The sequence below is a fragment of the Boleophthalmus pectinirostris genome, unplaced genomic scaffold, assembly GCF_026225935.1.
Source record: "Boleophthalmus pectinirostris isolate CB_2022bp ecotype Guang Dong unplaced genomic scaffold, ASM2622593v1 HiC_scaffold_13, whole genome shotgun sequence".
NCBI lineage: Eukaryota > Metazoa > Chordata > Actinopteri > Gobiiformes > Gobiidae > Boleophthalmus > Boleophthalmus pectinirostris.
The window spans coordinates 16,101,581-16,127,406 of NW_026571036.1; the positions used below are offsets into that span (position 1 = coordinate 16,101,581).

The window sequence follows — 25,826 nt, forward strand, 5'->3', positions numbered from 1 at the left end:
TTAGTCAGGCTGGCGCCACCTAGTGCCTCCGCTCAGTTTCCTTTCTCTCTAGCGACTAGGTCAGGAATCGGAATACACTGGACGGTTTGCAAGAACCCCGGAAGTGTGAGTCCGGGCACCAGCCAATCAGCGAAGAGCCATACATTCTATGTTGGTGATGATTCCCAAGATCTAAGATTTAAAGCAGGAACAAAGAGAATGTTTGGTGAATTTTATCAAGGGGAAAGACGATATTGTCCATCTTCCTATGGGATTTGGGAAAAGCTTAATATACCTTTTAGCCCCGTTAGCGGCGCATTACATACATCACGACCAAATAGCAGCGATTGATTAAATGAAAAAAGTACACGTCTGCCGTCGAGTGAACAAATTCTAACACTGCGAGGTCAGACGATTTTTATGAAGTGAAACCGGCTGACGAATCAGGCTACTACACACTTGGCCCTTAGTTCAAATAGTTGTGTTGCATCCTTGGGCAAGACACTTAACCCTCCTTTCTCTACATGTTGTTCCACAAGTTCAAAGCAGGTCTTCTTCAAATTCACTCTAGCACTTGTGAATAATAGTTGTATCAGGGCACTAGAGAGGGATGCAACAGGAAGGGCATCTGGTGTAAGACTAGAGTTAATGTCTGAAGTTTGATACATTTTCAATCAGCGTAAATATGCTCCCTGCTTTTGAAGGACCTCATAACAGCACAAGGCTGGTTTCATTTCCTCAAATATGAAACTGCAGGGCTTGTTGCGTATCAATCTCTCACTAACCGGAACACACCTCCCGTCCTCATGGCAACACAAGACGTATTGCCGGGATCCAAATGATAAACCCTGACTTATATTTGAGCCCGCTCGGAGTAATCCTCGTTTATGTGAGCGATTAAGCACATTTAGAAGACACACGGCGAGCTGCTGGAGTATTAGTCTCATTGCACTAAACAGTTAATCATCTGGATATCTCTTCATGGCGCCAACCTGACACTAAACTGGATCGCATCTGAGCAGCTGGTTGCCATGACAACATGCTTCGTCCTCCACCGGGAAGCTAATGAGTTGAAATCTATTGAAAATGAATTTATATCAGTTATTAAACCCCTTTACATGCGACGTGTCACCTCTCAAATAAGACAATTACCGGTCTCCTTGACAACAGAGTGAGCTGCAAATCCCTAAGCAATTACCAGATTTATTTAAAAGCGTTAGGATTAATTTGCTTTCATGAAGTAAGAGGACGTCAATGTGTTTATACCCATCTGACTGGATTTACGCTTTATCTGTTGACAGGGTATCTCGAAAAATAAAAATATTGTTGGGGTATTGGTCCGTGTACCATTCGTTCTTTTGAATTTCAATTAAGAACGAAAAACAATTAAATGGGAAAACAGTTTGTTATTTCATTATTCTGTTTTAGTGTCAAACTAATTTTGACCTCTATTTCCAATAATTAATTTAAAGTTTATTTCAAACAACACCAATCAAAAAACAGTCTCTGAGCCTATTTCAGTTTTGATATTTTATTCTCTCTGGTTTATTTGCCCCGGAGGTTATGCTGCTAGAAGGACTTACCTGAAAAATCTTTACAAATCTTTTTTTGTGGACAAACATATCCTCTTCTTTTATAGCAACACGATAATCTCTCCTTTATTCAGTTGACACTGAATTCACACACAGCTCAATAAGCAGCATAAATTCTGGGGCATATAAACCAGAGAGAATAAAATGAAATGAAATAGGCTCTGAGATTGTTATTTGATAGGTGTTATTTGAAATAAAGTTTAAATTAAATATTGGACATAGGTCGAAATCATTTTTTTTGTTTGACACGAAAACGGAATAATGAAATAATAAACTGTTTTCTCATTTATTTGTTTTTCGTTCTTAATTGAAATTCAAAAGGACAAGTGGTACACAGACCGGCATTGATAAAATTCTAATTATTTTTAAAAGTAATGGTAATGTGTATTAATTTAGTTTTTTTGTCATTGCAAGCCAGATGCACAAACTAAACCCTTACTATTGATCACAAGGGAAATTAACTCAGCGCCTCACCCAATACTATAATAGGAAAATAAAATTCACATTCAATTTCAAAATAATTAAAGTCGCAAAAATAGCAAAGACTTGTTGAATAAGGCTCAGATATACACATTTGTAGATTTTGACCAAGGAACCTGTTTCTTGACATTGTGAAACTTTGATGTATGTTTGTCTGTAGGTGAGCCGTAATCCCTGTTCTATATGAACCACTGTGAGATTGGACCAAACAAAATACTAAGTTCACCCCATAACTTGTGTTTCAGTACAAGAGTAAGATCAGCGATGAGTTGGACCTGAAGCGGAGGATCCAGTCTTTGGAGGAGTCCATGGAGCTTCACGAGAGGATGAAGAGGCAGGCGCTGGCTGAGTTTGAGAGCTACAGACAGAGAGTGGAGGACATGCAGCACTGCACCGAGGCACAGGTAAGTCAAACAGCAACTGTACATTCAAACTACACAAACAGCAGATCCAGTTCAGTTAACAGAAAAAATGCTTCTTTGTTTTTACTGTGTTGACTTCATAAGAGAAAATGTTTGAATTAGACGCTGACGTTTGTTTTCACCCGAAATATTTACCCAGGACAGTCCTAGTTTTGAGACTTATCCAAAACCAGTGATTTGCCCCAGTTTTATACAAGAAATGTCCCAGGTGTCCCTATTTTTAACCAATTTGACACCTGCCAACAGTAAAGAGAGGCATAAATTGTCATTTTTTAAAGGTAAAATACAGAAAAGCTGCTTAAAAATGACCAGAACACAAAGAAAATGTGAGTATGCTGACTCACATGGGCCAAGTGCATAACAATTTTCCTTTATTATGCACTTGTTTCACAATTTTATTATTACCAGCCACTCCAAACCCAGTGTCCCAGTTTTTGATTCTGAAAATCTGGTCACCCTATGTGTGAGGACTTGTTTAACAGCAAAAATCTGCTCACCTGTTTTAGTTCTAGCTAAGATATTTCATTATGGTGGACTGTGTTCAAATAAAGTTAAAATTAAAGCTAAGATCAAGTTGAGTAACAGAGCTTCAGACAAACTAGTGCCCCAGTTAGCTTCATGTTGGTGACACAAGCTGCTAAGTATCAATAGACAGTATATTCTATGTTATAATTTTGCTTATTTCCAAAACAAAACAAAGCAATTGCAGTAGTGTATGACTATATTTTTTCAATGTATCTCCCACTTCTTTATTGTGTGTAGAAAATCCTAAGTCCTAAGTGGAATCTTTTTGATAACTTTCATTGTAACTTTCATTTGCATCTCTCTTCTTTACTTTTTTACTTTTCTTCTCAAACCCATAATCAGTCACGTTTTCTTCTCAAATGCATAGATGCTATTTCGTATGCAGTTCATCTTTATAACGTTATATTGGCAATCTATAATGAAGTCGCCCTAATAGAAAGTACTTTACCAAATATTGTGCGGCCATAACGCTGGCAGGTCTAATATTAGCCTGTGTCTCCAGCCTTATGGTGCCCTGTGTAGTAGCCCCTGACTTGAGTTTATCGAGCGGCCCTAAAGACATAAATAAGATCCAAGTGGCAGCAGCTCTCTGTGTCAGCATCTCCGAGTCTAGCGCTCACTTCTGTTTGACAAACTCTCCGTTCAGACGACCTGCCTGAACTTAGGCTGAACTCTGGGTACTGTACAAATCCCACACTATTTAAATCAAATTCACTTTTAGATGCTTCTGATATTGAGACTTTGCAGCTCGTGTCGTCAATATTCCTTAGGGGTGTGATGCTAACTGGAGGTGCTGCTCTGTCTGGAGCTCTGTTTCTCTAGTTAGAGTTTAATATCAGCTTTACTTTAACACAGTTGGACCAGAAAGAGCTGGTCATAGCTGGAACCACAACAGGTAAACTGATTTGTGCTGTTAAACAAGTCCCTCTCACATAACATTACAGTCACAAGCTAACCTCAAGGTGAGAGACCAAATGAAGAACAGCTGATCTCTCTCTTTTTGTTGAATTGTTGGGATCATGAACATATTATCACAGGCTCCTGAAAATGTGTTGTTTAAATACTTTTTTTTTTCTTGAGTTTTCTGACAATCTAAAAACTTGGAAATGTGTGCACTGTGTCATCATGATAATTGTTGAACATTCTGCCATAGATATACATGCAGTAACCACCAGCATGATGTCACTGCAAATTATGAATATATAGACCACCACACTGCGACAGTCTGAAAGACCAGCACTGTCCAACACAAGCATGCAAATGAAAATGAATAACATTTAGTGCCAGTTTGAACAAAGTGATTGAATTAAATTGGTGCTGAGAAATGATTTCTGTCATTTCTAATCGTGAATGATCAGCCTGGGTCTTTTTAATCCAGCAGTGTACAGATAAACCTCTCTCAGTAAAAGCTTGTGGCTGGAGAGTTCTTTGGAGGAATAAATTAGGCTACTTTTGGGGTTAAATGGCAATCATTAGAAGTCTGTTTATCCATATGAAATCAACAGTAAAATATATCTTAATTTTGTTTTTGAAAATTTAGATTAAAAGTGGTGATTCATTTTTTTTTAATTTATTTATTTTTTTAGCCATATTACCCGATCCTAAACAAAAATGCCCCTACTATATAACAGTTATTATTCTTAATCTAGCCCCACAGGCACAGACAACAAAATCCATGTTAATACATTGCCACGATTTTCCCGGGGTTGGATGCTTTAAAATATGTCTTAATGAAGTCCTTCTTAATCCATCTTAATCCCCGGGCATACTGTATATTTTCTATAGATAAAGTAGACTTGTGTATGTGCATGTGCATGTGGCGATTATTTTTCCACACGAATTGGTGCCAACCTTCTCTGGAAATGGTGAAAATGGACTGATTTAGTTTGACATTCACGAAGTCCCAAGGAATTTACAAATCCAATTTAGTCGATTTAACCACAGTTTACTGCTGGATTATTTAAAACTCATATATATTATGCATGAAGACACATTTTATTTCTTTTTTTTTGTCTTGAAGTCAGACATTAGGTTAAACTTTAGTGGTTTGCATTGCAGTACAGCAACATCTGCAGTGTAAGCAATAATAAGTGATTAAATTCATCTTGTCTGTGTAATATACAGTATTATTATGATTGCATTCCAAGTGGAAGTTGCAATGCAAGAAAATCAATATTAATATTACATTTATGCAGTATACAGCTATAAAAATGCAGTAAAAACATTTTGACTTATGGAGTAAGCTCTTCCTACTAATCTTATCATCATTAATCACACAAAATACATTAAAGTCATACTGTGGAATATTCCAGGATATGTTCTCCTATGTTACAAGATCAGCTTAATAACAAAACTACACACTGATATATGTAATGCTATTTACTGCTTAAACCAGACCATGTTACAAGTCATGTCTGTGGAGATATGTGCCTGCTCACAGTTAGGGCAAATGTCTTTCTCATATTCATGTATTTATTAGGGATGGACCAATACTGATCCTGGTATTGATTATCAGCACCGATACTGAAAAATCTGGCATTGGTTCCATTGTATAGGTTCAGCTGATATCCTGGTTAGGTCTTTTATTGGATGTAATAAGACTTTTTACTCGCTAATATTAGCCTAGAACATTTCATAATGTTTTATTTATACAAAACTGTTCAAAATTTACCTGTTACCTTTGATGGAAATAAAATGCCTTTTTCAGTCTGTACACTGGTGTTGGTTAATATTGTGTATCTGCAAACACCAAAGTATCAAAATCGGTGTCTGAACTGAAAAAGCTTTGAGATTTGTGCATCCCAAGTGTTTATTGAGTGAAAAGTTCCTCTACAGAGCTTTAAGTATGTTTCTGGGTTGTTGCTGTTGTTTTGATCTCTTCTAAAATCTCTCCCCCGGCTCACCCTCAGCACACGCAGCGGGTGGTGTCCATGTCGCGGGAGGTGGAGGAGATGCGGCGGTCGTTCGAGGATAAGCTCCGCTCCTTCAGCTCGGCGCAGACGCAGTTCGAGCAGGAGAAGAAGGTGGCGCTAGAGGAGCTGAAGACTGAGCACAGACAGGAAGTTCAAGAGCTCCTGCGCAGCCACCAGAGTCAGAACGCCAACTACAGCAAAGACCAGGAGAAACTAGTGCAGCTCCACAAAGCAGAGGTAATGCACAGGGAAAGTAGAGCAGCCAATTAAGAGAAGGACAGAAGGACTAGCGCAGAAAAGTGGGGCGGTTAGAGTTATAAATGCAAAGTGTGCACTTTTACTTTTTGGAACATATTAAGAAAACTGTCAACATTCCTCAAATCAAAGGAATCAGTGGGGATTTATTTATGTCAAGATTTTTGTTGTTGTGTTGCGTGAAAATAGCCTATTTCAAGCCGAAGTAGTCTATACAGTATTTATCTATAGTTATTATCAGGAAATATATCCCAGTGAGACCATAATATCTGTTTGTTGATTTGCTCCAGGTGGATTCTTTGTCAGAGCGAGTGGAGGAGCTCAAACAGGATAAGAAGAGGCTGGTGGAGGAATATGAAGCCAAACTCAGTAAGGTAATGGACAAGCATATAGTATTTTACAATGTTTCATATGGCTATAACTAAGCATTCAACCATTTGTGAAAATAACTAAGCATATTATACTATATACGATAACAATAAAAGTTGCGTTATGTTTGGTTTTTGGTGCCAATCCATGTTACTAGCGAGCTCTAAAAAATATTAGGTTTGTGACTGCCTAAATTTGAATATAAATGCCTGTTTAGAGTTAAATTTTTTCCTAACATTGTCCAAAATTGTGATTGTTGCCCTGCCAAATGTTCTGGGAAACTGTTAGATAGTTTGGCTCCAGTAGGTGCCCTTGCTCAAAGTGAATCGCTGATGTGCAGATTGTTTCGGGGCAGTAAAAGGGAAAATGGTAAAAAGGATCAGATTTAGTGCCGCTTCGAAACCCCATAAATTTCAATAAAAGCACAGTTAATGATATTGAAGCCTGTCGACCACTTTGTCTCCAGCTTTCATGGTCTTGTTTTTAAAGATTGACACAGCATTGTTCTGATGATTGACACTGAAGTTAAAGTTTACTGATCAGCGAAAAAATATATCTTCCTCTGGATTATTGCCATTCTAATAAGCTTAAGGGTCACTTATTGTCCCAAAGAGGAAATTTGCCAGGAGCTTTGTGCAACCGCAGCTAGCTTTACTCAGTGGCGGAACGTAATAAAGTAAATAACTTGAAGTACTGTACTTGTGCAAAAATTGATACTTTAATACTTTTACTTCATAAGATTTTTAAATGTGATACTCTTACTTTTACTCTAATATATATTTTTTTTGCTCATGTAACTGTACTTTTACTTAAGTAACAAAGTTGAGTACTTCTAACACCGTTTCTTGGTTTTAGTCAAGACTATCTAGCTCAGTGTTTCCCTAACTTTTTTCTGAGGACCCATATTTTAAAAGTCACAAAGCTTTGCGACCCAAGTCAATAGACATTATTCGTAAATCACAAAATCTAAAAAATATTTTACTGTTGACTGAGTGATCGTGTCTTTTTGAACAATTAGTATTACTCAAGTTTTAAACAATGAAAAACAGTCATTGTACCAACAATAAAAGGATCCATAAGTCGCCTGTTTGGACATAAAATTTCGCCCATTTCTTTTTGTTTTCAACATTCAATTGAACCAACAATACTGGAACAAAATGGCCAATAAAAGTATTACAAAAAGATTAGAAATGATACAAAACATGTCTTAACATTCAGCATTTCTAATGAGATAGGTGGGTCTGTCTGCGCTTTTTGTAGCGTGTTCCAGTCCATGGTGCAGGAGGAGAGCGCAACAGCAGATCAGCCGCAGCATTCAGTCTGTTTTGTGCTTTTTCTTCATTTTTGTGAGCTCAGAAAATCTCATGTGTCAGAAGTGTGTCATGCAGACCTACACGCAGATCATGACAAGATGACCCAAAAAAAAAAAAAAATCTCTTGTGACCCAGTCTTTGAGAAACAATGATCTAGCTGGAAGATCATAGAGAAGATCATGGGAGCATGTAGTAGTAGTGGTTGGTAACATTTAATAAATGCTCATGTGCTCATTTAAATGCTGGCAGTTCTATTTAACTAATACAAAAATACAACAGCTATTCATAAGATCATAAGCGCTACTGCTAATTTTCCTAAATTCCTTGGTTTGGTTTTAGATTTGGTGAGCAGCTAAAATAGCCAATAGTAATGATTAGACTAATGCACATAATAGAAATTTCACTTTTATTTTGTTAAATGAATGTTTAAACTGTCAGAAAAATGCCCTCCTTGCACATAAATTGTCCCTTTGTTTTGGAGGGAATTTTCAGTATTGATGAATATTCTGTTTTAGAATTCAGTACCACTTCCTGTTTTTTTTTTTTTTTTTTTGTACTTTTCTTCTCAACTTTTTTTCTCCCAAACTGCCACCTGGCTGATACAAAACTATGATGAATATTTACCACAGCTACTATCCCACCAAAGTAGTAATAAAAAGCTTCATGGGGCTGGTGCAAGTGATTTTATCCGTATGATTGTCCGTAAGCGACAGCCCCTCTCCAGGCTCCCGTCATGTAAGGGAATAAATAAACATCTTTCCTCCATTAGCATTCAAACTCCATCTCCCTATTCCCATAGGCACAGGCCTTTTATGAACGTGAACTGGAAGCCATGAAGAGGACTCAGCAGCTGACCGCAGACAACCTCCTGGCCTGGAAACGCACAGAGGCCGAGCTACGAAGGGAATTCCAAACCCAGGAAGCGGCTCTACAGAAAACTTTGGGTAAACTACGGACAGAGCTGGCCAGGGTCACGGAAGAAGCGAGGGAAAACCGAGAAAAATCCCACAAACTCCAATCTTCACTCACTGCCGCAGAGAGCACCATCAAGGTAAAGGTCTGGGAGGGGCTTGTAAACACTGCTCATATTTAGGGTTTTTATAGATGTGTCTTTATGAGGCTATATCAGCTACAAATTTAATACACACTCTTAAAATTGTGTCCTCTGGAAAAGACAATAAGCAGAGAGCGTTGTTTCTGTGGGCTGCCCTTGTGTTTGCTGATAGTACTTGAGATCAAAATTTATGACCCTTGTTCAAAGAATTTTACAGTGAATACTTTCAGCACGGTTGTTCCATTTTGTAGTTGGCACTTGAACTCAAAAGTAATTTAGAACATACTTATTCAACAAGCTCAGAACTAGTCTAGACACAATGTTTTTTACCTGATCAAAACTTTATACACGGACATAACTTTACTACTATATCCATGGCTTTCATAATATTCTAAATATTACATCTTTTGAATAGGAAAAATATTTCATCAGCTCTCATGCACCATATGCCACATTGCCAGAGGTAAAATTGAATTGAATCGTGTTAACAAGAAGTACAATGAAAACATCTGTATCAGTTAGACACATACAGAATGCATTTGTGTTTTGTGTCACTGACTCAGACCTAATTATACGACTTGTGTATGACACTGTAACAAGAACCCAGTGTTTATGTACCTGTGAATAATTCCACCCTTCTCCTGTTGTACAATGATTCAAACTATTTAATCGTGGCTTTCATAATGCACTTTGTAGCCAACATACCACCTTTTAGTACATACATGGATCTTTATGTATATCTGCTCAAAATAAGAGCATAATTCTGAATAATTCAAAACAAAATAACATTAAATATGTCACATTAGTAGTACAAGTTGGTCTTAAGAAGGTATAGTGCAACACGTTTGGAACTTTCCACCATGTTGTAACATTTTGGTTGGTGGTTCGAATCCAGCTCTCGACATAAACATCGCAGGTTGAGCGGTCAGATCCACTGACCCACAGGTTGGCTGGTGTGATTCCAGCTCCCACAGATGAATGCTGTCGTTGTGTCCTTGGGCAAGACACTTAACCCCCCCTTGCCCACAGTGTCTGCGTACACTGGTGTGTGAATGTGTGTGTGAATGGGTGAGTGGTTCCTTGTTGTAAAGCGCTTTGAGTGCCTTGAAGGTGGAAAAGCGCTATAGAAAAATGTGACCATTTACCATTTACCATTTTCTCATCAAAAACTTGCCTGAAAAGGTTTTAGATGTCATCCATGCATGTTTGAGTAATTTAGTGATTTCTTCTGAACACTATTTGACACCTCCTTGGTGTAAGATTCTGTCCCACAAACCTGTGTCGCCTGTGCTCTCACAGGACAGTTCTCCACAAATATACAAACCAAGATGCACAATAAACTACAACTTCACAAACCTGATAAGATGTGCAGTAGTTTCAGCGCTCTAAAGAGGAAGTTACTTAAGACGAAGAGAAAAGGAAAGGGGGGGACTCCGAAACTGCCAAAAACGACTGCAACTTAGCATGATGTTTTTGGCGAACATAGCATTTTCAAAACAATAAAAGATAACATAGTGATCTAAATATGTTACGTGTTTGCAGTTAATGCCACATAGAAGTGTAATAACCCTTCTTTAAACTTTACAAAGACTTCCACCGTTTTATATCTTGAGCAATTTTCTATTTTTGTTTGATAACGTTGTTCCCAAGAAGTGCAGAGAAACTTGTACTCCTTAAATCCCACCTGTCTGTCTACAGCACCCTTATTTATGTGAAATAAAAATAACTTCTTATGTACAAAGTTGAGTTTTCCTCTCAAAAATATTCCAGTCATTAACTTAGAAAGTCTTTGAGAGCGACTCATAGGATTATCTCCACGCATGAACATAGGGCTGACGTGTGCTCCGGGGAATTGGTAAAGTAGGTCTGTTTTGTTGCTCGGATTTGCTCAGAAGGTTGTGAAATTACACCTGATTGCACAAGTTTTTTAGTTGCTGCCGATCAAGGTCAGCTATGCCTGGAGTTAATAATTTCATTAGCTAGCGGAGCAATTAACTGTAACCCAGATAAGGAAGTGACAGGCATTGTGGAGCTCTGCAACATTCCAGCGGGCTAAATAAAGGGATGACAACACAAACCTGAGTGTCAAATCACAACAAATATCACAAATGTTGGAGAAAGCAAGATCACAATTATCTCTTAATAAGTGCTCAGTCTGTGAACATATCTTTTAATCCTTCCTCTCCCACTGTGAGTTCATAGTGGAGAAGAAATGGTTTTGGGAATTACCGCAAAAGGCTGAAAGAAGGCGTTTTTTAATCTTCTTCTAATCATGTCCTGTTTATTAAGACTTATGCAACATTAGAGTAATTTTAGTAGATTAGTTAATATTCTAGTCTATATGAAACCAGTGCTGGATGCTTTTCATCACAGCTACAGTTGCATTACCTAACTTTTCTGGTCCATAAGTCACCTGCTTGTCTCCATGGAGATGTTATTTTGCTTAGAAGTGAGTGAGTAGGGATGTCACTATACGCAAGTCCATATTTTCACGATACACATCTCATGGTACGATATTTATTGCCATATTTGTGGAGGTGAACAAAACTGTTAATATGCTACTTTTTCCTTAATTTTTAATGCCTTGAAATACCTTTGGTACTGTTAAAATATAAAAAATTAAGGGTTAAAAGTGCTTAATAACAGTTATTTCTTCATGTAATCAGCTGTGAAAAAGCAAAGGATCATGGTCTATGTAGTTCCCTCTGTTTTTTTTGTTTTTTTTAGCTATTGGTGCACCGTAATAATAAATTTAAAGGGACAGTCTGGAATTTTGGACACAGGACCTCATTTCCTAGTTAGCCAGAGTGTGGGAGACGTGTGGAGACACTTTTTAAAATATTCCATCCAGTCCTTGTATTTGCAGAGGTCGCTGGTGCTAGGCTAGTGCATGTCAATGTCCATAGATAGTCTGCCACTAAAAACTAAGTCTTATCAACTCCACAAAACACCCAAAGCAAATCTGTTATTACGCCAGACTGTTGATGTGAATGTTTGTGTCAATAGAATAATTTTAAAAGTAAAACCAACCTTGCATTTGAAGATTTATGTCTGAGCAGCAGCAGCGAGTTGTACTTCCTGATAGAAAGCTTGGCAGCGGCGGACTGATATCACCTAGCACCTGTCTTACCGGCAAAGTAAAACTTTGCTGCTGCTGAGAAAATAGTCCCTCAACATGCAACGATTCATGCAATGTAAGGTTAGTTTTATTTCAAACATTATTCTATCAACACACACATTTAAATCAACAGTCTGGCATTATAATCGATTTGCTTCAGGTGCTTTGTGGAGTGGGTAAGACTGTTTTTAGTGGCAGGATAACTATGGCCATTGACATGCACCAGTGACCTCTGCAAATACAAGGACTGCATGGAATATTTTAAAAAAGTGTCTCCACACGTCTCCAACACTCTGGCTCACTAGGAAATGAGGTCCTATGTTCAAATTCTGGACTGTTCCTTTAAGCAAAGACACTTGTGATTCGATATATTGTGATGGCCCATGATATTGTCAGACTTTTGCCGATATAATATCACAATATCTCAGTTATTGTTTATATCCTTATCAGCAAGTGGGGCCGTCAGGCCAAGTTACATGTCAGATCTGCAGATAGGCGACCCCGCTCATGGTATGAATGTTTTTCTGGGCATAAGGATTCCAGGAAGAGTAAAAACATCTCCATGGATAGAAGCACGTAGCATACTCTTTACCAGAAATGTTACACAGTGCCTCTTTAAATGATTAATGGTTAGATTTATTGACAGAGGTTGGCTGATTTCACTGGCAGCGCACGCAGTGAGACAAGAGGTGTATGTTTAATCAACTTGTAATGCATTTTTTAGTATTCATAATAAATGTTTAATACAGTATATCAACTCTTTTTCAGTGCTGCTTTTAAACTTTCTTTTACAACTTATTTTAAAATGAAAATATTGCCTATTAAAGTAATTGCTTTGGTACATTACATTCTACAGTGAAATCTGGGTTCTTTTAATTTTGCCAAGACAGGCGCTTGAATAACATTTCTGACACCAAATTGAAAGGCCACTAATCTCAGGAGACTTAATTACTGCTGGAAATAGAGCCATCAAATGGAGTTACCACTGGTGTGATGTGAGGAGGGGGGCTGTGTCATCATGGACATCATGGCTTCCTCAATCTGTGATCCAAACATAATTGTGTGATAGGCTCGGCAAATCATTTGAGAAACACTGTGCAAAAAAATACTGCATTAAATTAAATGGTTCTGACAAGCTTCTATAACATCAACATACAAAAAAAAAATCTTTAAGGAGCGGGTATGTTGCTAACACATACTTATTTACATACTTAGATCACCATTTTCCTTTTATTGTTTTGAAAATGCTATATTCACTCAATGTATTAACATGCTAACAAGTTGGTTGCTAAGTCACTCCCCCTTCAGAGCGTTATCGCAACTCAATCAGCGTGCATCCCTCTAATGAAACTACTGCACATCGCATCAGGTTTGTGAAGTTGTTGTGTACAGTTTTGTGACATTCTTTAGCATATTTATGGAGAAATGTTGCGTGGGAGCGGGGATGACGTGGGCTCGTGGGCTAAGTGAACAGTGGACAGAAACGCACCATAAGGAGAGTTTGAATAGGGTGAGGGAGAGATTGCAAAATTATTGAAGCATGCGTGGATGACTTCTAAGACCATGTTTTGATGAGGGGACAATGTTATAACATGGTAGATAGGTAAGAAAATCTACTTTGCATAATACCCCCTCTTTAAGTACCAGTAACGGCCACTGTTTTTGGATCTGTATTTTAGGGTAAGGTAAGGTTTATCTGGGTTGGTTTCAAAAGCTTTTAGAAAGATTGAACATTCGATCACTAAATTATACCTTGTTTTATTTGTATATGATTTAATAGAAATGGCGGCCATAACCAGACAAATTTAAAGTGGAAAAAAAAAAGATTAAAATGTGTATTGTGGTAATAAAACCCCATTGCGTCTTTGCAGTAAACTAAACACAATTTTAGACAAAAAACTAGACAAAGCTATTAAAAGTTAGCTAATTTTCTTCATTTCTAAAATAAGTTTGCGTTTGAACACTAATTATGATCCCTGCCTGTCCACAAAGTAACATAACATTTAATTAGTTCAGTTTTTGGACTAGGCTGTTGCTTAGAAAAGAAACTATCCATGCTATTCTTATTTTGGTTCATTTTTCAACCTGCCTGTGACTGCTTAATTAGCTGCTTCCACAATGAAATATGTGACAGTGTCATCAGCGCACAATTAGCATCTCACACAACGTCCTGATAAGCTGTACAAAAACATGAAGGTAATTTACTTGAAAGACTTTCAAATTTCAGAGCTTAGAAATATCTGAAAATGCAAAAAAAAATCTTTAGCTTACCTTTCTTGGCGATAGTACATTTTTTATTAAATTTGTAAAGAGTTGGACGAGGACAAATTCTGGGACAAAACAGACATTATCAGTGTACTGAGCAAAAAGATCTCACCTCCAGTTTTGTAAACATATAGAAAATGGTTGAAATTATGAACATTTAAAGAGACAACTTGATTTTTTTCATATAATAGTAAAAAGTATTCATATAAAAGTCAAATTTATCTTGCCCAGTACAGATTTATTGTAAAAGCAAAGGTCTAAATGAGATTGCTGTGTGCTGTTTGCATCTAATTACAAATCATTTTTATCATCTGCAAACCAGGAAATGAGTTTTGTTAGCCACGTATGGCAAAGCTCTGCTCTGGTTTCTGAAAGTTGTGCCAAGTTTCTCCCCAGGGAATAATTAGTATGCTAGGAATGTGTTCAGAAAGTGAGGAATAATTTTAACTTTTAAAAAAATGAGCTGGTTTCTGTTTTTCACTATTTTAAGGCGGTAAAAATGAGAGAAGCTCTTAACCTTCTTTACCGTAACCACTAATTTTCAGGTTCTAAATGGTCTGTTTTTGCTCTTTTAATGAATAGACTGTCTTATCCAAACAGTGGGGTCAGTAGTTCAGCCCACCTGCCAGAGCCCCATTGGCATCACTGCAGCTCACCTCTTCACATGTGTCGCCTTTAATTTGCATCGAGCTCCTCTGTGGTTATTATCATAGCGAGTCCCATTGTCTTTGTGGTGGCAGCAGTAATTAAGTTTGAGGCTGCCTGTTTGATGGGACTGAAAGATGTGAAATTGCCTCTCATGATTTGGGCTGGAGGAGAGCGCACTGCATTACACTGCACTGTACATGCGTGTGTGTTTGAGTGAGCGAGCCTGTCAGAACTCCCCCTCGAGTCTACTTCTTATTAAATCAGCTGCAGTTATCATTTATGTCCCTTGCATCAGTATTACCAATATATGCAAGATGTTCAAGAGCCTTGTCGTTTCAGATAGGAATTAACTTCACATTTTTACACGCATTTGGCTTTAGCTGATATAGTATTTCCAGGTTAAAAACTCGTACTAAATAGTGTGCCACTTATCTGCCTGTTGCCCCCTGCTGGCAATGGTAGGGAATGGAGCATGTTGAACTGGCAAAATAGCAGCATAGCTATCAAAGATTTTATGCAAACAGTAGGAGTTTTGAAATTGTAGCCTGATTCATCAGCCGGTGACCTCGCAGCGTTAGGATTTGTTTGCTCGATGGTAGGCGGGTATTTTTTTATTTAACTACTCACTGCTATTTGGTCGTGACGTATGTAATGCACCAAGTCCCGTAGGAAGACGGGCAATAACTTCTTTCTCCTTGATAAAATTCACCAAACATTCTCTTTGTTCTGGCTTTAAATCCTCGATCTCGGGAATCATTGCCAATACAGAATGTCTGTCTTCGTCTGCATCCATCTCGACCACTTTGTTTACTGTTGTGTTGTACCACAAAAGGGACCCAGACAGGCTCTTGAGTTTGACGCCATGGCTTCACAGCTCTTCGCTGATTGGTCGGTGGGCGGTCTACAACTTCCAGGGTTCTTGCAAACTGTCTAGTGTATTTGGATTCCTGACCTAGTCGCTGGAGAGAAATGAAATTGAGCCTGGTTACATTAAAGGGGAATCGACAGAGGAAAGACAAATGACAAGATGTCTTAAATATTACACAGAATTTACTCTTGTGAGCTTTAATCCATGCTATAATGCTTGTACCTCCTCAAAAACATATCTTGAGTTGTGTTTTGTTTCATTAACATGTTTAAGTAATTCTTGATTATTGGTAATGATCTCCAAAGCTCAAAATGCTCTATTCCACCTTGTGATGTCATGAAGAGGTAGTTTTCTAGTTAGCTACCTTTTGCCTTTAGTTTAGCAGAGGCATATCCAGGGTTGAAATCATCCAAATGATTCTAGTGAAGGTGTATGGAGTTTAAAAACACTGCGGAGCAATTCCTGTATTACCATATGACATCACAAGGTGGAAAATTGTTTTCTGTTTGAGAGAAGAACTCAGCCTAAATATGCAGGGTTTATGTAAATGAAACAAATCACAACTCCGGGTATGTTTTTGATGAGGAAACCACATTATAATATAGATGAGAAAACAGTTTAACATGAGCCCTTTAAACCATGCATAGTAAAGCAAAATACTGTTCTTGGTATGTTTTTAAAGTCCATAGAAACATAGTCTTTCATTTTCAGTTAAACCTACATCAATTATATCTGTTCAGCCACCATTTTACATCTAAAAATAAACTCTGCAATTCTCCTGAAACCTCCCTGTTTACTCCACTATTCCACTATTAACCTTTGCTAATTGAGTTCAATGTCCAGTCTACACCACTGTTGATCCTCTGCTGTCTTGACTCCGGTCCAGGACCTGAACAAGCAGCTGGACGAGGTGACCCAGAACTCGGAAATAGTGGAGATCCGCCAAAAAGAGGCCGAGTGTGAGCTGGAGGCCGCCAGAGATCGAGTCCAACAACAAGCCACGGAAATCCTGCTCAAAGCCAGTAAGACTCACACGTTTCACTGTATAGCACCTACTTAGCACTTCGCACATGTGTAAGGTAACGCCTCGGGCATTATCATTCAACCATCTCTAAACAGCGTAATGGCACTTCGCTGTATAATGAATTATGCTGCATTTTAACGTGAGTGCCTTCTCGACTGGAGGAATCTCATTTAAGATCTCATGATGTCTCTTTATGGGTGGGTTGAACAGTGGGAGCTTGGCCTGTCACGATAATTACTATATCAACTTCAATATAAGAAAGCTGGAACAATACATGTCCACAGAGCAGGATTTTGTGTATTTTTTTGGAATATCATAGTGTTTCAGCTGTAAAAGGTTGAATAAGTGACCTCTATGGCTAATTAATGATAAATTCTCTTTATTTGTTGCAGCTCATGCCTTTTAATGATACTGTCTATTTAAAAATGGTTTACTGAGATCATCCTGCCTCGTTATTGTGTCAGTGGCATGAAGTGGTTTAAATATGATCTTTTATTGCAGTATATCTCTGTAGCAATATACTGGGCTTCAAAATTTGTTATCGTGATAGGCCCAGTGAGAGCAAAACATGTAAGGTTGAACAATTATGGAACAATATAACATTTTTGTGACTAGCATTTAAATACAGAAGATTTACAACTGTTTTTTTAAATGGTCAGAACATGTATGTATAGTCTAATGTAGGGTTAGGACCATAGACTGTACAAAAGAAGTGGACTAAGCGAGTCTGACGTCACCCATAGCGTTCAGCGCCGCTCAAATGAGGCTCACGATGCTAACCGTTACAGAGTTGAATTTGGAGCCAGACTCTGTTATGAATAGGATTTTTTTGACGTACAACATAGTGAAAAAAAAATTCAGGATCATGTGTTGCGGGTTAATATGAACATTTTAAGACCAAAATGGCGAGGCTCACTGCAGCAGTTACAGAGAGAGGGACGAGGCCAGGGTCAGAAGGAGCCGAAGAGCCTCCTGATGCACTTCCTATACACGCGGCAGCTAGCGCATTAGCTATGTCCACTCATATATATGGTCTATGGTTAGGACATTTTAGAACTATTTTTTTAATAATAATATATACAATTTTGGCATGTGCAGAAAAAAATATGCTACGTGAAGTGTCCATGTGATGCCATTTTTTATTCTAATGTTATAATGTTCTTTCATCATCACAAACATACCTGGAGTTGTGTTTTATTTCATTCACACATGTTTAACACACAAAACCTGCAAGTTCTTCTCTCAAACAGAAAACAGTCTGTTCCACCTTGTGATGTCATGTGACAGTACAGGAAGCGCTCCACTATGTTTCTAAACTCCACACGCCTTCACTAGAATAAATTTGGAATTTTTTTGTCCTGGAATTGCCAATCTCTACTCAACAAAACGTAGCTGTTAACTTGGAAACTACCGCTTCATGAAATCACAAGGTGGAACAGACCATTTTTGTGCTTTGGAGATGCAGAGAGACTAATAATAAACGATTCCTCAAACATGGGTGAATAAAACAAAACTAAACACAAGTCCAGGTGTGTTTTTGAGGAGGTGGCAACATGACTAACAGTTCACATGAATCAATTTTGCGTAATATTGGACCTTTAATCTTGCAGCCTTAGTCAGAACAATGCTTAACTTAATTTGACTAACAAGAAAATTGCCTTTTGCAGTGGAGATGTTTTCAGGATGTACACAAACCAGACCAAAGCACTAAATGCACCTGACAGAGGCATTAATAACTGTGTGAACTAACGGTGCTCATTAGTTTAACCTGTCAGGGCCTTTGCTCAATGACAGATAAAAGTGATTCATGGGCTTCATTAAAACCAGGGCAGACAGATGCGGCCACATGCATTCGCTCACATCAAAATGCTTCAGCACGAGCCCGGTCAACACTTACAATAGATTCATTGCTGCTTAAATCAGGTCTGTTGCCAACTGGAACCTTTTCATACCAGTTGTCAATAATTAATAAGAAATAATATCTTCCCTTTACACATTAGTTGTTTCTGTGGTGATAGTGATTTTTGTTTGGCGTAGACTAGATATTTTGTTTATGATGTGCTATTCAAGTTATTTTATATTGCTGTTTTCTAAATAATATATAATTAAAAACAGTAGAATTATTTTTAATTGATGACATGAGGTTGAAGATTGGGGAGAGACATTCAAGAAGCTATATTAAATGTCTAAATAGATACAAGCATGTGCTGTGTTGGATCAAAACTCTCTTAAACTAGATACTTATTTGACCAAGTATCATTCCTAAAAATAAGTTTAGAGTAGTTTTAATTTATATCAAAACTATTGGTAACAACAATAAACTACAAAAATTTTGTTTGGTCTAAAAAAGTGTATTTTTAAAAAAATCATCATTGGGGTATGGAAGCTTTATGTATTGACCATTTTCCTTAGTATTACAAACAACAACGTAACAGGACCACCCAGCACCATTTTAAGTAGATTCATAGTTTCTTCTGCTTGCCACACTGACAGTTGCATCTCCCTCCGTGTGCGCCCCCTCCAGGTCAGATCAGCAGCCTGCAGGCCACACAGATGACCCAGGAAGCGGCCATAAGGGACTTGGACAACGAGCGCAGTCGGCTCAAGGACAAGGTGCTTCGGCTGGAGGAGGAGAGAGAGGCCACGCTCACCCAGGGACAGGCGCTGGATGAACGCCAAAAGCAGCAGATCCAGTCTTTAGAAAAGGTATGTGTGTGAATAGGCTGCCCATTAGTGCATGGACTTATAGTATCATTTATGAGAAAGAAGTACCTTTTCTTTGCACTAGCTGGGATTATTTTCATATGTGTCTGTCAAATGCCTTTCTTCATGGAGATGTTATTACTTTGTCTGGAATGTTTCACAGTATGGTGCTAAACCTTTATGTCTTCATGGAGACAAGACCAGACTGAGTTACTTGTTAAATCTGTGGAGAGGCAACAGAGTCCTGCACGGGTCAATTTTTGGAGACCCGCACCCGCTCTCATCTGCGCAGTACAGCACTGCACCCGCCTGTTCACCTGTGATTTTATCAAAGTTAAACCCGCACCCACCCAGACCCTTTAATATTCCACCCGTTACCCACCCATGCCCGTGATAAGCCACACACAAATAAAAGCAAAGCAAGCAATAAAAGCATTCTAACTGAAGCATCCATCAGAATACAAATTGAGAAGTTACGACTTCAAGAATTACAATCATGAAATGCAATGAAACGGTTACACGTTCTTCATTACGAATACGAATTCACAGACGCGACTCAACGTCATCACTTCACAGGCTTTATTTACTGAGCAGAAGAAACATTGATCGAAATCGATGAACCAGAAGGAATAAAGCAGGACTTAACTAGGACTAAAACAGGTCTAAAACAGGACTAAACCAGGACCCAACCAGGACCCAACCAGAACTGAACCAGGACTCCCTGTCGGGACAGCCGTCGCCCAATCGCGCTTTGCAGACACCTGCTCCATGGGCTCGGGGTTCTCTCTTAAGTCCAAAATTAATCCTGGTGTAGTCCCGGTTTAGTCCCGGTTTAGTCCCGACCCCCCCGTGTGTAATTACTGCCCGCTTGTAAAATTCCCTAATGTTAAAACCCGCCCGTTTCAGCAACTATTTGTCCATACCCGTCAGGTACTCGCGGGTACCTGACCTGGTGCAGGACTCTAAGAGGCAACCCCAATTACAGTCAGAATACCTATTTTTCTAGGTATCTTTGACCTATAAAACCACATGTAATGTTAATACTGTAAATCTATATATATATGAGTAGAGTTGTTTTTACTGTCATACTGTGGAACATTCCAGGCAGAGCTATGACGTATCCATAGAAACAAGAAGGTGATGGTCCCCCAACCAAAAAGATACACGGTGCACCTTTTTACTGTGACCTATGTGTGGGTTTGTATTCACATCAGACACGCAGCACGAGGCAGGGTTATGAATCAGTAAACACTAGTTACAATGCAGAGAGTCACTTCTGCACGATTCACCCCAGACCCCAGTATTTTATCTTCAAAACAGAGGATTTAGAGAAATGCATGTCTCCTCCTACATCCTGATAACAACTAGTCAAGTGTCATTGATTATTACTGTTCAGCTGCTGTTTGATGTTACCTATATTATGGGTGTTTTTCGTATCATCGAGGTCTAGACTTCTTGTACCCTCTTTAGAGAAATGACGACCCAGTTTAAAATGCCATGGCTATAAACAGCATCAGGATTAAAACTCTAAGAAGAAGAGAATTTGTTTAAGAATCTAGAAAAAAAGCAACATTGGGTATAATATTATGTAATGTATGAAATAGTTTATACTTTACATTTTGGAATAAAAGTGATTAAATTAGAATACAATGCCAGTCAAGGTCGACGCTTGATGCTGTTGATGTGTTATTGACTCTGCATACACTATAACTATGTCAAAGCATTGTTCATTTCAATACAATTCTCGTATACTCGAAAGCTGCAGAAAATACCCTCCAGCACAACAAAGCTAACTATTTCTCAGTCTGCATATTTTCCTGCAAGTCTTTGTAAACAGATGAACACGGCCAGCTCTCTGTACAGCTAAGACAAAGGACACTCATTTTACTGTGTTCAGACCCAGAACAGTAAAAGGCCAAAACAGAAATCCATTTTTCTGAGCATCGGAGCAAACCTAAAGCCCACTCGCCCCGAAAATACAACAACCGCATTTTATTTTCAATCCTTTTGTTTTTATTTTAGCTTTGTCACTGCACCGACTTTTTATGTGTCTAGGCGAAGCTGGTTATCTGTGTGTCCTCCTGTGAGGTCACTGCTAAGCCTCTAATACTGTGAAAGGAGCATTTGACTACTGTTGCATTGGCTCCACAGGGGGCATGGAGAAATATTATGTTTTTATGTTTTGCCTGTTATCATACAAACAATAAAATGCACATAAAGTTAATGTCCGTTGCTAGGAGTTGTGATAATGAACTCTATGGTCTCAGTCTATTCGTCTATTTCTTTAAATCCTTGCAGCTTCATTATACAGTAAGAATATCATAAGCCCTATTGATGGGCAATAAAATCAGTAATTTACTATCCATGCTCTAGGGGTGGGCAATAATACTGACAAAAATGTTGATATTTTTGTAACCTTCTAACAATATATAGTTGCTATTATGTAAATAAGTGTGTCTCAAACTTTTTCAGACCAAGGACCTCTTTGGCGTTAAAAAAAAACAACCTGCGTACCATCTGTCCTGCAAACACCTCCAATACAAAAAAAAAAAGTTTAATTATTCATATATTTAAATTTTTATTAAACTGATATAATTACACATTCTCAAAGGACTTGGAGAACAAACGCAAAGGCCAGAAGAAAAATACTATACTGGAATGCTGTTGTAATAAAAGTATTTCTAAATTGAGGTCTAACTATTTTCAGTTGAGGTTTAACTATCAGACAAATGTGAAATGAGTGTAAATTCCCCAAAAAAGTGCAGAAATATATTGAGTATGATGACTGTTGCCATAGAGATTAACAATTTAAAACAAAAAATAGTACAGTATATCTTTTGTATGGTGACACGTCCTCAAAATGTCACTCAAAACATCCACTCTTTTTGTAACATTTTATTATAAAGAGTATACTTGATATTCAAAACAACATTCACTGTATTACCTACACAGCGCTTCTATTTACCAATCTGCTGTCGATCACTATCACTGCTTCTTTCCAACTTCCAAAGCTGTAACTATTTCAAAAAACAAAGCCTGTGAAAGGGCAGATGATGTAACGAAGAGTGGAGTCAGCTCTGCGCTCTCAGCAGGGGGCTAAATGTCAAGTGGAGCTGCTTCATGTGTGTTTGGTGGTGCTTTTATGGGTGACATTTGTGCAGTGTGATCCTGTGGGAGCCACCCAAGGGCCCCCCCACCGAGCTCTCGCCTGCTGCCCGCTCTCCCCTCACCGCCTTGGGATAACAGGAGATCACGAAACTATTAAATTTTAGCATCACCTTGTTAAAGTGCCTGAAAGGAGAGAGCGGTTTAGTGGGTTTTGTGGAGTGGGATGTCATGCAGGCAGAATGCAGCGGTTGTGAAATTAATTGCTGAGGATATAAAGGGTTATTATGTGGAAGAGCATTCATTTTGGGAGATGCTCTGACTAGCTACCAAAGATCGAAATGTGATGGAGTACGATGCACAACCACGAAAATAAATATGAGCTGATTAGAATGCTCCATACCCCTCGGTCTGAAAATAAATGTCCTATCAGTAGTGATTAGCCTTGACTGTTAAAGGGCCCATATTATGTAATTTGCTGATGTATGTTATAATGTTGTTTCCTCATCCAAAACATACCTGGAGTTGTGCTGTTAACTTGAAAAACTACCACTACATGACATCACAAGGTGGAACAGAGCATTTTGAGCTTTGGAAGGTGTAGACAGACTAATAATTAATCAAAGATGTATGAATGAAACAAAACACAACTCCAGGTATGTTTTTGAGGAGGTAACAACATTATAACATGGCTCAAAGCTCACAAGAGTCAATGTTGCATAATCACGAGTTTTTATGTTTTTCTAATTATTATATAGTTTTAAATCAGTCAAGTGGCAATTTCAGGAAATAGCAATGGATTTTTAAACAGAATACCTCTACCTACAGTATGTTGCCATCACCAAAAATTTTATCCAAAATGCAGGAACAAGCAAGAAAATAATTTTTCTGGCAGTTTAAACCTTCATTTAACAAAATAAAGATGTTCTAATTCATTTTTATTAGTCTAATCATAACTATTTTAGAAACAAAAACAATGATGCTGTATGTAATTATGTTAACTATGTAAAATGAGTAGTCTAACATTTGATGTGCACTTTGATACTTGCACTGGCCACTGTTCTGTCCTCGCTCTCAGGAAGGCCTCTCTGTGCTCACGGCTGTTTTCTCTTTTGTTTATGTCACTGCGCTGGTGAGTTCCCTTTGGGTTTGTTTGGCCAAATGATCTCACTGCAGACTCCTGCCCTGACCACCGCCATGGACGCCCCCTCAAAAAGCCCCCGGTACACAGACTGGACCATAAAGCAGTTTGAAATGAGTTTTATGATTCAGCTTCTCAACTATTGTTAATGGTGCAAATAAAAGTCGTAGCTGTTTTCTGCTGTTTCTTTTTATTTGTTCATAGAAAATAAAACTTGTAGATGATATAAACTGCTACTAAAATACCAAAATAAACAGGTTCTAACTCTAATTACCTATTACTAATGTGAGGATGTCATACTCGCAGATAGGCTGCAACAAATAGATTTCCCCACTACATAAGAAATAGCCAAAAGGTTAATACACAACCCTTGAAACTAATTTTGAAGCATGATATATTGCTCCAGAGAGATGTTCCAATAAATTTAAATATTGAAACTACTTTATACCACTGATACAAAAACAAAAACAAGAGAATCCCAGTAAACCATTAAAAAAATATACAGCATCATTAAAAGGCCTGAGCTGCAACAGAAAAATAACAGAATGAAGCAATAGCCATTGAAGTATCCTATTCAACTTTGTACAGCTCAAATCTGTTTTTATTACAACAAAAATGCCCAAAACATGATAAACATTAGCCCCAAAATATATTGTTCCAACCTTCTTATATTGGACGATAAGTTGACATTGTGACAGGCCTAATTTATGCTCACTTTATCTAGTATTTAAAGTCTTGGTGACATGAAAAATAATAGTTTACACAGTTATTTACAAAAAAAAGTCTACTCCGACATATGATAATGAATTTCCAAATAATGTGATGTGTGAAGTTGTCTCCTCGTCAACAAACAGTGTGTTAATTATCCGACATACTGTGCTTGCAGCTTGTGGTGCTAAAGGCTGTGTAGGACCATCTCTGTCTTTGTCAGTGCTCCATCTGGATTCTACCTCGTGATGTTCTCTGATGATAATCAATAAGACAATTACAGCGTCCACAGATGGAGCCCGCTCGCAGACACTCAGCTTTTAGCCAGTGGGGTTTAACCAATATCTCCGATGAATGTTAAATGGCTAAATGAAAGGATTGATTGAATGTCCGTGCTTTTGTAAACAGTTCTGTTCTGTGCCGCACAAATCACCTTATTCCTGAAACTGCTGTGAGCACCGCCATGGTCATTCAGGATGTATTATTTTGTGTGGGGCTGTTGATTTTGACCGTAAATGAGTTCTATATGGACTACAAAGCCTCAGAGAGAATTGGTGCAGTTTCACTTGCTGGCGCACATAAATATTGAACATTTTACACAAATCAGCCTGCTTTATACCATATTGTAGCAGGGAAACTTTTCTCTAAATCTCCATTTAAATGAAAAATGGACAGGGTAGAATAAAGTCAATAGTGAAATGGTAAAGAAAAAGTACTTGTCATTCTATGGTTCACTTTGAAAATATCTTAATTGTTGTCTTTTTTGAGACTCAATATAAATGTCTGGCAAAGGTGGGGACTTGCAAGTCATGACTTGGACTCAAGTCAGACTTGAGTCATTATTTTTAGGACTTAAGACTTGACTTGATAAAATGGACTAAGACTTGGGACTCAGCTTGGACTTGAAGGTCAATGACTTGGGATTTGACTTGGACTTTTGACCTGTGACTTGAAAAGACTTGATGCTTCTAAAAAATACAGTATATGTTTCTAGAAAATACTTTTCTCTTTACAGTTGATACATTAGGCACTGAATTTTAAAGGAACAAATGGGAACATGTCACTCCCACTTCTCTGTTTGTTACTTTGGATGTTACTGAAGTACTGTGATGTGGTATCCTCAGTAATATACAGCACACTACAGTAAAACAACTGCATAGAATATAATTGTTCCAAGTACATGACAAAATCACTGGATTTTAAAATCTGAATTCTTTCTATTCTATTAATGATTCACACTAAGATTCACACTTTAAAAAGGAAAAAAATGGCATTTCTACAACTCTTATATAAATACTCATATATAAGTATATTATGACTTTTTAAGTACAATTTTGCTTAAAAG

At 38.0% G+C, this 25,826-nt stretch overlaps 1 protein-coding gene across 1 annotated transcript in view; it reads left to right on the forward strand.

Annotated features, from left to right (window-relative positions):
- fam184ab (family with sequence similarity 184 member Ab) overlaps positions 1-25,826 on the forward strand; it is a 154,774-nt gene that overhangs the window by 56,546 nt on the left and 72,402 nt on the right. Inside the window, exons 3-8 of the mRNA XM_020920220.2 lie at positions 2,297-2,455; positions 5,908-6,147; positions 6,456-6,539; positions 8,647-8,898; positions 16,687-16,822; positions 19,349-19,530. Of these exons, the coding sequence (XP_020775879.1) occupies positions 2,297-2,455; positions 5,908-6,147; positions 6,456-6,539; positions 8,647-8,898; positions 16,687-16,822; positions 19,349-19,530 (1,053 nt within the window). The remainder of the gene's footprint in view (positions 1-2,296; positions 2,456-5,907; positions 6,148-6,455; positions 6,540-8,646; positions 8,899-16,686; positions 16,823-19,348; positions 19,531-25,826) is intronic.